We start from the raw sequence: 13869 nt of genomic DNA on the forward strand, positions 1-13869 counted from the left end.
TTTGCTGCATTCCTCAACGGCTTGATTTTTGACACAGTTCTTAAACACTCTGCTCTCAACATCCAGGGTATGATTTCTTGGCAGCTCTTGCCTTTGAAGTCTGTGTCACTGGCTCTGGCAGCTGTAGTCTGGATTACTTACGCTGTAATGTTTGATCTCTTACTTTCATAGGATCACACTAAAGAGGAGTTGGATGCTTGGAAGATTGTTCGAGTTAGTGAAAATTTTCGTGTGATTGCCTTGGGCTTACCAGTGCCCAGGTACTCTGGGAATCCATTAGACCCCCCGCTCCGTTCTCGATTTCAAGCCAGAGATATTTATTTTCTACCCTTTCAGGTAAGTATACCAAGGGCATAGTGCTTGAAATGGTTTTTATCTATAGTAAGACATTAAATTTTACATCAGTAATATTATATTTTTATTTTTGTTTTTATTTGATTTTGTGTGTATGAATGCTTTGCCTACATGTATGTGTATGTGACCTACTCATGCATTTAGTACCTGTGGAGGCTAGAAGAAGGCATCTTATCCCCTAGAACTGAAGTTATAGACAGTTGTGAGCCACCATCTTAGTGCTGGGAATTGAACTAGACTCCTCTGGACGCTAGTGCTCTTAACTGCTGACCTCTCTCTAACCCCGTGACTATTTATTTATTTATTCTGTGTATGTGGGTACACTGTTGCTGCCTTCAGAGAAGAGAACATTGGATCCCATTACAGATGGTTGTGAGTCACCATGTGGTTGCTGGGAATTGAACTCAGGACCTCTGGAAGAGCAGTCAGTGCTCTAAACTGCTGAGCCATCTCTCCAGCCCCCTGACTTTTTTTTTAAAGGCCGCCTTTGCCTTTATTAAATAGAACATATCGGAATGCTGTACCTTACAGTGTCTGCTTAATTAAAAGTTTGGTTTATTTATAAAACTTTATAATTAATAATTAATATATTTATTATTAATTGGTTGTATATGTTTCTGCTATTTAGGACCAACTAAAACTGTTATATTCAGTTGGAGCCAATGTTTCTGCTGAGAAGTAAGTATACTTTATAAATATTGGATGATTAAACATTTAATTTGTTTAAAAATTAAATTTGTTTTTTTTAAACTTAAAATGTTGCTTAACAGTTTAGTTTTGTTGAGGCTTCATGAAGACATGCACATTGAAATGAGTCCAAAAGTATGAGTCCGCCTTTGCAGACAGACTAGAGAAGCAGGATCCTAAGGTTTCAGCAGAAAGCGGGGCTTGGGAGCTGTGCTTTCTCAGCGTTCGGACACTCTCAGCACCTACACCTTTGAGCTTTAGGAAGGTGGGGATGAGGCTCAATAATGATTTAGACCAGGTGTGTAACCTCACATACAGATAGATTAGAGGAGACGTCTGAGTTTGTAATGGAATGTTATATGACCCATTGTTCTTTAAGAATTCATAGTATATTTCATCTTTCTTAGATTAATGAAATCAGCCTATTTTAACTTAATGTCCATTTTACATGCTACAGTTACTCAAGTACAGTTTGAACTTGGTCCCCTCTAGGATTTCTCAGCTCTTGTCATTTGCTACAACCCTCTGCTCCCAAGAATCTTCTACACTTGGGCTTCCAGACTTTCCCATAGATAGTTTGTCAGAGGCGGTTCAAATCCTGGTGAGTATAAAATAATGGAGCGACGATACATATTCTCAGATGTGGCAAAGGCGAATTGAAGCTTAGCATTGGAAATTGATTACTTGAGTTGTCATCTCCTTCCATAAAAGGTCTGAGATGGATGTGTGCACGGAAACACACCGTGCAGGCACCAGTGGCATGCTTGGTCTCTGGGGAGTTTGCAGCTTTGAAAGGAGAGGTAGAAATGCAGCCTCCTGGAGATTCCAGGGGAAAGACTGCTTTGGCTGGTCAAAGAATAGATACTCCTTAGGGAAATAGATGGCTAAACTTACCCAGCCTGAGGCAAGGCAGCTGAGTTTTCCCACCCTAGCTTCCAGGAGTCCCTGGTTAGTGGCTATCCTAAAGTACACAGGTTCCTAGGTACTAGCAGGTCTCCCAACTTGTGGGAAAAAAAAAGATGGCTCCAGGAGCCTAAAGGCAACCTATATTTGCCAGACTTGTCTAAGTGTGGGAAGGGAGAGGAATCTGGGACATATGTAGAGAATCTAAGAGCAGACCTGAATACATTTGCAGGAGCACAGTTACTTTCCCAAAGCACGTGGTGTCCTGTCTGGAATGATGGGAAAGCCTTCAGGGCAGAGGGCACATGCAGAATGTTCAGCCGAAGATGGCCTTGGAATGTTTGCAGAGCGAGAACTGTCTGTGGTAGAGACTGAGGTTAGAACCTCACTGTGACTTATTTTGTTGATGAGTCAGCCTGCTTGGGTTTTATGGTGAGGGAGTAATGGCCCACCAGAGGTTGTGAAGTAGGTGGAGTGTGGAGTGCCTGTTTTTATCTTAATGGAGACACCTCTGTTACTGACTGGAGGGTAGGAAGGTTCTGGGTCTCCACAGTGAATGGGAGGAGGCTGTTGAAATGCTGAGTGGCACCCTGCTGAGGAAGGCATTATCTGAAATTGGACTCATAAGCTTATTGCTTTCCCCCCAGAGTTTGCAGGTGGTCAGCTTTCCTGTCTATTGTTTACATTGTTTGTACATCTGGCATACTTCTTGTTTACTAAATTCTCTCTCTCTCTATGTGTATCTTTTTATTTATCTCTTCCATTAGAAGCCCATGTTGTTAACATGTTGCTACCCCTGCTTGTACATGTACCCTTCTACCCCCAATGTTTTCTGAGCTACTTGAAGGTAAAGGCAGCCTTTTCTTACAGTGCAACCGCTAAGAATTGGAGCACCCTGTATGACCAGAACATGGCTCCCTTGCTCGATAGCTTGTTAACGGTGAACAGACTTGAGTGCAGTACGATGTGGGTGAAGAATTAGAGGCTACTGAACACTTGAAGTTATTATTGTGAGGCTTGCTGGGTGTAGATGAGATTAATTCATTTTAGTAGTGGAGGATGATAATGTGGTGCTCAGAGTGACTAGGTGTGGGGTAGGTGTGTGCTCCTGCAGCTGTCAGACTTATATACTGTACGGTCCTGTGCCAGATAGCTGGGGCTTTGGTCTAGAGCCCCAGAACAAGGGCAGATTAGATAGAGAAGCATGGGACCAGTAATGCAGTGGAAAGGTGGGAGTGCATGGCTCTCAGGGATGTGATGCAGGACAGGAAGAAGTCTGCTCCTTTACATTGCTGGAAGATGCTGCTTTCTGGGGAAATAAAGGGACTTTAGCATGATATGTACATTTAAGATACATTGTCTGTGACTGAGCTTTTGCTGACCTCTATGTATGTCTGTTCCTAAATAGGATTCTTTTCCCATGATGTCAGTTGAACATGCAATCCAGTGGGTGTATCCTTACACTGTGTTACTAGGACATGAAGGGAAGATGGCCGTGGAGGGTGTTTTAAAAGTGAGTATCTGCTTTCCCTTCCCCTCTGTCCTCTTCATTTCATTCCTTTCCATCTTCCTATCTTTCCTGTACCCCTCTTGAACTTTTCCTTACCTACCTTTTTTTCTTTGTCTTCCCTTTTCTCCTCTTGCAAGACAGGAAGCATATGATGCCAATAACAAGAAAGCAGTGGTGGGAAGGTGTGGGTATGGCTGAGAAATTTGTTACATGGGGCAAATAAACAGACAGAGCTGAGCAAAGGAATGGATGCGTTCATTGTAGTGGGAGTTATGTGTCTCACTGTCAGAGTAAGATTATGAACACAGAACGAGGAAGACATGGAAGGACCCCAGGGTCCTGGGTTGGAAATGGAGGTAGGAACATGAATCGTGTTGCTCTTCGGTGCCTACATATAGGAATTGTTTCTCCTGGGAAGATGTACTCAACTGTCTTCTGTGCTCCCCAGGTGAAGCACAAACAGCAGAGTAAGGAAGTGATTCCACCCAAATCTAGTTTGGTGCACCAGGTTGTTTAAGCTAGGCTACTTACAGGAGGCAGGAGAGCTTACAGTTGGCCACACTGTGTGCTCAAGGTACATCCTGTGGGTCTAGGGCACAGCCCCGTGAGTGCCTGAGAGAGATGCTCATATACTGCCTCGTGAACCCGCTCTCCCTTCCATCAGGGGATGGCAGTGGGCATTCTTGTGAAAGCCTTACATTGGTAAACACAGCAGCTCTGGTTTCAATTTGACAATGGCAGTGTCATGGCCAGAGGATATAATGTTACCCAATATTTATAAATAGGTGTCCCCACCTCTCTCTGTCTCTCTCTCCCTCTGTGTGTGTGTGTGTGTGTGTGTGTGTGTGTGTGTGTGTGTGCATTTTCTAGCTCTATGGCCTAACAGAGCCTAGAAACTATGATCGCACCAAGTGCCTGAAAGTCTAAATACTATGTCTGCTAATAGGATCTAGTTACTGAGAATTAGGGCTGAACTAAAGATTGGATCAAAAATCACAAGATGAGATCAAGGAGATTTCCAGTAAATGATATTGGCATATCAAAACCATATAGAATAGGTATCCATCCTATTAAAAGATTTAAATATGGAGAACAAGCAATTCTCCTTGTTACTGTAGAATGTGTGCCAACAAATATGGAAGAAATTACAGAAATTGAAAAATCACTATTAGGCCATCATTAGATTGATGGCTGAGTTAGGAAAGTGTGAAGTGTATGTGTGTGTGCACATGTTCTTTCATAACTGGATATTAATGTCACCTCTGAATATCTTCTTGCAAAATACTCAGTTGACTTTAAAATAGGAAAGTGATATTTTTATAGTTACTGTCAACATGACCGAACAGAACAAACTGACTACATTGACATTGCGTGCCTCTCTAGCATTGTGCTGGGAAGAGAGCATTGTTTGTTGGGAATCCTGCTGGGAGTTGCAGATCAGAGTTAGACTGTGAAGAAAAACATTACAGTCTTGGGCTAAGGGACACTTTGCAGAAGGAAGACCTGTGTATTTAAAACTTCAGTCCATGAAAGAACGGAAGAACTTCCCTGGGTTGAAGGCGACCAAAGAGTGACAGCAGCTATGTGCCATGTGTCTTCCTGCAAGGCTTTTGGTCACATAGGAGCAAGTGGCATTGTGGGTACATTGAGAACACACATCGTGATGGATTGGGTAGCATGGTTGTATATATTTCTTATTTGGCAACTTAGGTAGTGTTTAAATTTGCTAGAGTTCTTGCTTTCAGGCAGTGGTAAACTCTTTAAGATATGGACTATCATATCTTCAGCTTGCTCTCAATTTGTTGATAGGAAAAAATTAGTTGATTGTACACATATCATAGGGAAGCCAACACATGCTGGAATTGTAACAAGGAACTTGGGTGAAGTTGAAATAGAAATTTTGTATAATTGTATCCTTTGATTTTCTTATTTTGAAATTACTTCAAAGTAAAAATTGCAAAAATTAAAAAATTCTAACATTTAAAAAATTTAAGAACAAACACGTAATTTAATAAGAAGGCAAACTTTACAATGTATTCATAGCCTGGAAGGCACTTTTATAATTATATAGTGTATACAATTTTGAAATGGTTTTTAATATCTTCTTTGGTGTAGTTTTACAGTATAAATTTATGTTATTTTTGTCCTCAGTTGCTAATTCTTGGGACATGCTTTTCTTTTAAAATATTTATAGCATAGTTTTTCATTGTATGGTTACCAGTGCAGAGTTTCAAAAGGCTAAAAATACCCTGTGATGTTTTGTTAGTGTATATGTATGTGTTGATATTCAGTAGAAAATTATTGGCTTACTAATTAGCTCCTTCTTGGGACAGTTTGTTTCTCTTTCACATCTGGCTAAACATGTAGATTTCTCTGTAGTAGTTAAAACATAAATACTGCCTGGGACTTCCATTATTTGAAGGCCAGAATTTGACAGCCTTAAGTATTCTTTAGGGTCTTGTTTAAGCAACCATATTTGTTGAGATTTCATGGTTGCAGCAACCAGGTCATTGCTTTGAAGATATCACGTAGCAATAGGCACCCTGGTTCTTACAATCTTTCCTCCTCCTCTTCCAGGATGATCTCTGAGCCTTAGATGTTGGGGTTGTGTTGTAGATACTGACTGGGGCTGAGCAGGCACCATAAAGTCATTATTTTCTGCTTTTTGTCCAGTCTTGGATCTCTAATAACTTCTGTCTGTTGCAAAACGGATTTTTTGACAAAGGTCAAGAAGATTATAGTTAGAAATTGTACTGGCTTAGGAAAATGGCAGTAGCAAGTTATTCTCCTGTGACTTCTCCAGCCATGGGCAGTGGGCTAAGTTTATAGTACCAAGTATGAATTTTCACTTGTTGAGTAGGCATTTAAGTTCAGATTGACAGCTAATAGTCACCCCCACAACAAAAGTGCCAGTATATTGTACCACTGGGGATATCTTGCTGGGACACTCCTGTGGTCCATAGGCTTTGTAGCTGGCTAGGGTAGTTGATTCTTCTACTCCCCTGGTAGCGTGCACAGCACTTTCAGATACTTTGAGAACTAGTCCTCAAAGAGAAGGCTTCCAGGTGAATTCCAGATCAATTTCTCCCAGTCTTGTGTTTGAAGTGTGTGGTGTTTCAGTAATAAGTCTTACTTTTAAGTTCTGGAAGGCGTTAAGGACAAGGGCAGCAGCCTGTATTGTTTTGGAACCCTCTGGGACCTCCCTGACCAACAACTGAAAAGGAAGTTTCCTGTGTTTGGGGGCTTTGTTAGTCTATGGCCGTTGGGAACATTATAAACTTATGTGGACTAATTGTACTTAAGCCCCATTCCCACATAGTATGATATATACATATATACACACTTTTAAGTAAACTTATAAAAATGTTTCCACGTGGCTTTTTCAGATATTTTCAGTGGGTGTTTATCCCCCGTCCACCTCTGTAGTCCTTCCTTATGTGTCCCTTTACCCTCTTAAACCACTGTGTCCTGCCACCATTCTGATGGTCTGAGTGACTGATGATGCTCTCCATAGCTTTATGAGCTCATTAGTGGACTAGTTTGGTGAGGATTAGGAAGTGTGGCCTTATTGGAAGAGGTGTTGCATTGGGTTTTGAAAACTGAAGCCATACCCAATCAGCTCTCTGCCTCCTGCTGTGGGTCTAGTTGTAAGTCTCAGCTATGGCTGTCTGCTGCCATACCTTTGCTCTTTTATCATAAACTCCAACCCTTGGAGAGGACCAGCCCCAAACGAACCCTTCTTTCTGTAAGTGTCTTGCCAAGATGTTTAGTTATAGCAACTGGAAATTAGCTAAGACACCATGTTTCTAGAGGTCCTTCTCCCTACCTCCATTTCTACTTTCCTGTATCTACTTCAGGAGTTGGATTTCTCAAGAAAGAACTAATGCCGTTTCTCTTAGCTTTGCCCATCTCTTTGGCCTTCATGAGAAGGGAAGCCAAATTGGGTTAGTGGTTCATATTACAAACAGAAATCGTCTAACATTGATAGTAGGTGTTGTAATTACTTTGGTAGGAGAAAAGGTCTGACTGTGTTTGTCACCTTTATTATCTCACCTGCAAGTTAAGCTGCAGCCATAGCTCACCTGAACCTAAGGAGCTGTTGCTCACACTGACATTTTGTACACATGAGTGCCGAATGTCCTGTCTTAGCAGTGGAGCAGGCTGCACACTGCTGTAGCTCTTAATCTATTTTAGGGCACTCTGATGTATTTGATACCTTAAGTTTTTCTCTCATTTTTTTTCAAGGCATATCTTAAACTAATGTGAATAGAACAATAGCCTCAAATAGTTTCGATGGGAAATATGAAAGCTAGTGCACTTCATTAAACTGAGAAAGGGCACAATGAAGGGGTGGACATATCTGTTCTAATAGATTTTTCTTTCATAGATATCTTACAAATTAATGAGTAGTTGCACTTGAATTTTAATGTAATCATTTAATTAGACTGCATTTTAAAGAAAAACCTATTACCCACTGAAAATGCAGTCAGATAAAATGCAGAATACTTTTGTCTTTTCTGAACCAGTGAGGGAAATGGCTGGAGTGACTTCAGCCCCCAGATGGTACCTGTCACATGATGCTCCCGTTCTTAAAACGTCTTTGTAGCCATGGAATCACTTCGGCTTTAGTTGAGACTGAACAAAAATACTTTCATTCTCATCTTGCCATGCTTTGGGAATGGTCTGCTTGCCAGCAGTTTAATAACAGATGCACCGAGCTTCTTATAACGTGTCTTGGCTCTTAGCCCTACTTAAGCAGGGCTCCGTCATAACAATGACTAAATTAGTATGTTCCCTGGGAGAGTTAGAAAGGGAGTGCGGCTCTTGTTCATTGATAATATAGTCTGAACTATCTCTCTCTCTGTGAAACTTGGAAAAATCTTGCATTTAATGTTTTATCCAGTTCAACAAACATTAATTGAGCATTCATTATTTGGCAAATAATTGTCTACATAGTGAATTCTAGAAATGCAGAAACAGATGCTATCTGATCGCTTTTCTTGGAGAATTTACAGTCTGGTTAGGGCAGCAGACATTCTAATAACATTTTAATATGGTAATTTTCTAACACTGTGGCTTAAAAAAATAAGGAATGGCTCTGGTAAGAGCAATGGTTCAGTGAATATGAATGCAGTAGGCATGGGAAATGTCTGAGGTGGGATGGTAGGTGTTTGCTGATGACAGCATGTGTGGGAGACTGAACACGAGTGAAAGGTCAAGAGAAAGGAACCCCACTTGGACAGGTGAGCTGCAGATGCTGTCAGTTAATGGGTAAAGTGGAGAAGGGAGTGTGTGTGAGGAGGACACAGCTCCTACTAGGGACCTTTCTGATCTAGGACTTTCTAGGTGACTTTGTCTAGCAGCTTTTAAACTGAAGTTCTATTTCTAGAGCTGCTTGGTGCTGGTACACACACTGAGTCTGTGTTGGGCCTGGTATGTGTGTGTGTGTGTGTGGGGGGGGGTCTTGGCAGGAGATTTCCAGGCAGAAAATGCAGTTTGCTGTTTTGGGAGCCCATGGCTGTCTTGACCCGGCATTGGGGCCCTCACCCATGTTAGCAGAATGTTTGAGGAATAAAAAGGATAAATGCTCAGGAATCACTACTGTGTAAGTGTAGTTGAATTTATGGGGAATTATCTAATAGGTTCTAGGAACAAGAAGAAAGGAAGAAAGAAAAACTGGGCACTGAATTATGGAAACATCAGCATTTAAGGAATAAGCTGAGAACTCTGTGGAGTGATGGGAGAAAGTGGAGGAAAATCAGTCAGGAGACCGTTATATTAATTATGGGGGCTTTGGCCAGCCATGAGGTTGGTAAGACGTAAATGCATTTAGGTTGCTTGGAGGTAGAGCCAATATGATTTTCTAAAGGCCTGAATCAAGGATAATTATAAATTGATAAGGTTTCGGATTGTGGAGTTTTATTGATGAAGTTGAGGATAGAGAGACTGTAGAAAATCAGGATCCCATGGCTGAGTATGTTTGATTGATGTGCACGTTAGATATTCACATGGGGATGCCAAAGCGCCGTGGCAGGTACTGTTCAGCATTTCATACATTCAAAAGAGAAAAACTTCAAGTTATGAGAACAGATGATTTCTAAAATTATATATCTGGATAGTATTGGATTTTTTAAAAGGAAATATGAAATTGAAAAGAATCCTATTCTATAACGGTTTTGGTATCCAGTCAACTGTGACCACATTAAACTCTCACATTAAAGCTAAAGCAGTTTTCTATGAAGATTTTTTTTCATAAAGACAATAAACATACTGATTAAGAAAAAATGCAAACAAACAGATGCAAGCTCTGTATCTTTTCAATCTGGGATTAATGAATGTTTTTGATGTCTTTCTCTCTCTGCTCCCTCTCTTCCTCTCTCCCTCCAACCCCCAATGTAGCCTACAGTCTGTTGCATAGGTTTGAACAGCTTACTAATAAACTCAGAGTTACCAGTGATAAGTTGGTGTCAAGTTAGGAAAAGAAGTCAAAGCGATTCTCTTTGGTGTCATTTGAGAGCAAGCCCAGATTTGAATTCTCAGCTTCTCTTCTACCCGTGTCTTCCATTGTCCCTACCTGTGCATGTATGAGTCTAAATCTGTGCCTGCTTAAATGCTGTCTTGTGAATCTGTCTCTGAGTCTGTGTCACGTGTGTCTCGGACAAAGTGCTTCTCTCTCTCTTATTAAACAGTACAGAAAGCATCAGGGGAGGAGTGAAGGATATTTTACAGAGATCTCTATCTTTTTATAAGGGATGAAGTCATTGACTCCAGCTGACCCCAGCTCACCCAGATAATTTATAGCCATGTGGTATTCAGCATTCATGATGGATTTTATATGCACTTTATAAAGCCACTTCCACCCTGTTCTAGCAGATGGTTATCATAACATGTTACAAACACATGCATTACCTTAGGCCAGGGCATGGAACAGTTAATAATTTAAGATTATAGCAATGCATTAGCTTAAGTTGTAGAAGCTAATCACATAGGAAATCCAAAGCAAGTAAGGTTGTTCTCTTAAAGATAGGCTAAAACAGGCTGAATACGCAGTAAGATAGCAGTCGTAAATGATCTCAAGGTATGTTATTTATACTTGGCTGTGAGGTTCCTGTACCTGTCTCTTGGAATGTAAGAGACACCATTACCATAGTGCGTACCATACTCTTTTGGTTGATGACTTTTGTTAAATTCTTCTTTCCTGATGTTTCCTGAGTGATGTTGTTGGGAAAATTATGGAGAACTTTCAGAGTAGACTGAGAAGGAAAAGGTAGGAAAAATGGGGAGAAAATGAGTTTAAGACCTTTGCTGGCAGTTTGTGGGTTTACCAAGAGCAGTGTTAGTGAAGTAGGCATGTGTGCTGCTAGCAGAATGGTGGGGTCTACAGTGATGCAGCTGACTTCAGGAAAACCAAACATCTCTACAGGAACAAAGGCCATGTGCACATGAACTGTAGGGCTTGGGTTATGAAGGTCATTTCCAGAGCACTATTGTACCTTACTTTGGAGTGATGTAAACATCGTTTTACCAGAGGTAGAATGAGGATTCAAGTCACTTTCTTTCACAGTAGAAGTTCTTTCTCATTGAACAAGCAGGAAAAGAGAATTCTGATCAAAAGTAGATGAGTTTTCTTTTTTCTTCTTTTTTTTTTGTATATTCTCTGTATTTACATTTCAGATTTCCCCCTTTCCCTCAGTCCCATCCCCCCTCACCCTCCCTTTGCCTCCATGGAGGTGCTCCCTCTCCCAACAACCCTTTTCCAACTCAGCGCCTTGGCATTCCCTGACACTGGGAAAATAAGCCTTCACTGGACAAAAGACCTCTCCTCCCATTGATGCCAGACAGTGCTATTCTCTGCTGCATATGCACCTGGAGCCTCTCCATGGGAACTAGATGAGTTTGCAAATGGGATTATTTTATATTTTAATTTTAGGTGCATGAGTGTTTTGCTTCCATATCTGATTCTGTATGATACATGCATGACTGGAGCCTGTGGAGGCCAGAAAAGGGACCCGAGTTGGAGGGTTGCTAGCTGCCATGTGGGTACTGGGAACTGAACTTGACTTCTCTCCAAGAACCAGTCTTTCAAAGCATAGGTAGTTGAGAATAAAGGGGGAATAATTTCATTTGCATTTCAAAGGATTTATTTATTTAATGTATGTGAGCACACTGTAGCTGTCTTCAGACACACCAGAAGAGGGCATCGGATCCCATTACAGATGGCTGTGAGCCACCCTGTGGTTGCTGGGAATTGAACTCAGGACCTCTGGAAGAGCAGTCAGTGCTCTTAACCACTGAGCCACCTCTCCAGTGCTCCCATCTGCATTCTTGTTTAACCAGTTTTTAATGACTGACCCCTGACTGCATCCTGTGTGTGGGTCTGGGATCTAGAGATTGCAGTCAGTCAAATAGATGCATGTGGTATTTGCCCAAAGGGCTGATATTTTCGTAAGGCTCGTGTATCTGAAGGCTCTGTTGTGAGAAGAGAGCCACCTGGATTGCCTGCTGGTACCCACTAGATAGGCTCCCATTGTTCACTTCTTGGGAGAGTAGCCATGCTCTGAGTAGCTACTGACAGAAAAAGCATCCCATGGGAACAGGGACAGGACCACATATTTAGTAGCTGGTGAACTTGGTCTGTAGAATTTCTCTTTTTGTACTCTATAGCCTAGAACTAAGAAGAAAGAATATTATTTAGTGCAATGTTTCTCAACCTTTTTAATGCTTCGGCTCTTTAATACGATAGTGTGACCCCCAACCATAAAATTATTTTTCATTGCTACTTCATAAGTGTGATTTTACTACTGTTTTGAATAGTAACGGTACCTCTTCTTGTAATACAGGCTCTGACTTCAGCCCTTCTCTGGGAGAGCACACCTTTAATCCCACCTTGTTTTTCCTGATGTAATGGCTGTGTGGTTTGATCCAGGTGCATTTCATTCCTTGGCCTTTGGTGCCGTGCTGTTTTCTGTTGACTCTCCCTTGCAATACTGTGTGAGTCACTCCATGAGATCCACTAGTCACTTGTTGGTGCAGTATGGAAGCAGTTTTCACTACACTGTTGTGTGCTGTGTGGATTTTGTAAAGCACTGGAATCCCTTTTCTGTGGTTGCACAAATACTCTTTTTCTTTGGCTCCTGGAAAGGAGTGATTGGCTGTGGGAAAGTCTCCAGAGTGAAGACTTAACTGGGATGTTATTTTTGAATATTGAGTTTGAACATGACTTTCTTCTGAATACTATTTTCTGAAGTTCTGTCATTCTTTCCAGTATCAGATGGTTATTCATGCATAAATCTTTCATTTTAGTGATAATGTTCTAAAGTGAGTATAAGTTTTTTTAATATTTTTTAAACCCCTCTGTTTTTCATATTGAACAAACCCTATGCATGGGCTTTAATTAATTTCAATTACTATTTCTGTTTTCACATATATATTTGCTCTCTGTATTTATTTTTTAATATAGTAGCTGGTATAAGGTAGTAAGTGTTAGAGTGTTAATCATTGGCTCACATCAATAAACAACCAATGGTTCTGGCCCTTTAAGCCTAATTTTACAAAATTGAGAACTATGCAGAGATGGCACCGTGCCAGATACTGTGCAAGACCGATTGTTGAAGTTTATTTTAATAAGTTAACCTATCTATTACAAAGTTACTGCTAAATGGCATCTGAATTCTGTTTTTCTGAATTTAAGGGATACATTAGCAGCTGTCGCCTGACACAGGCCTGTTTCAATAAGTGCTTTCTACAATTGAATCATCCATTTTTTAGTAAATTGTAATGTTTTATTATCAGAAACCGTGGATTATAAACTGGTGCCAGCTTAGTCAGGAATGGAGAATTTCCATATTGTATTAGTAGTCTTTAGGGGCTTTTTAAATTTTATTTTTTATTAGATGCTCTCTGTATTTACATTTGAAATGTTATCTCCCAACCCTACTCCCTCTCCCCCATTCACTTGTCTTCAGGAAGGTGCACTGGCTCCTAATCCCATTCCCTAACACCCCATTGCCTTGGCATTCCCCTACATTGGAAAAACTTGTGCTCCCTAGACCAAAGGCCTCTTCTCTTATTGATGCCAGACACTGCTATCTTCAGCTACATATGCAACTGGAGCCATGGGCCTCTCAATGTGTGCTCAATGGTTGGTGTTTTAGTCCATGGGAGTTGTGGAGGGTTTGTTTGGTTGATAATGTTGTTCTTCCCATGAGGTTGCAAACCCTTTCAGCACCTTAGGTCCTTTCTTTAGCTCCTTCATTGTGTCTCTGTGTTCAGTTCAATGGTTCTTTACAAACATGCTCAGCTGTATCTGTTAGGGGCTATTTTTATATCATTTTTAATGATTGTTTGAGAAGAAAGGTATTAGTAAAATGTAAAACATTCTCATTAACTTCGAGCCTGTGCTTGTATAAATAACA

General features: G+C 40.8%; 1 protein-coding gene across 1 annotated transcript in view; it reads left to right on the plus strand.

Annotated features, from left to right (window-relative positions):
* Positions 1-13869, plus strand: part of VWA8 (von Willebrand factor A domain containing 8) — a 298398-nt gene that overhangs the window by 64102 nt on the left and 220427 nt on the right. The window contains exons 6-9 of the mRNA XM_080917170.1: positions 172-336; positions 983-1032; positions 1534-1642; positions 3353-3457. Of these exons, the coding sequence (XP_080773296.1) occupies positions 172-336; positions 983-1032; positions 1534-1642; positions 3353-3457 (429 nt within the window). The remainder of the gene's footprint in view (positions 1-171; positions 337-982; positions 1033-1533; positions 1643-3352; positions 3458-13869) is intronic.

This window comes from Micromys minutus (genome assembly GCF_963924665.1).
Source record: "Micromys minutus genome assembly, chromosome: 5".
Taxonomy (NCBI): Eukaryota; Metazoa; Chordata; class Mammalia; order Rodentia; family Muridae; genus Micromys; species Micromys minutus.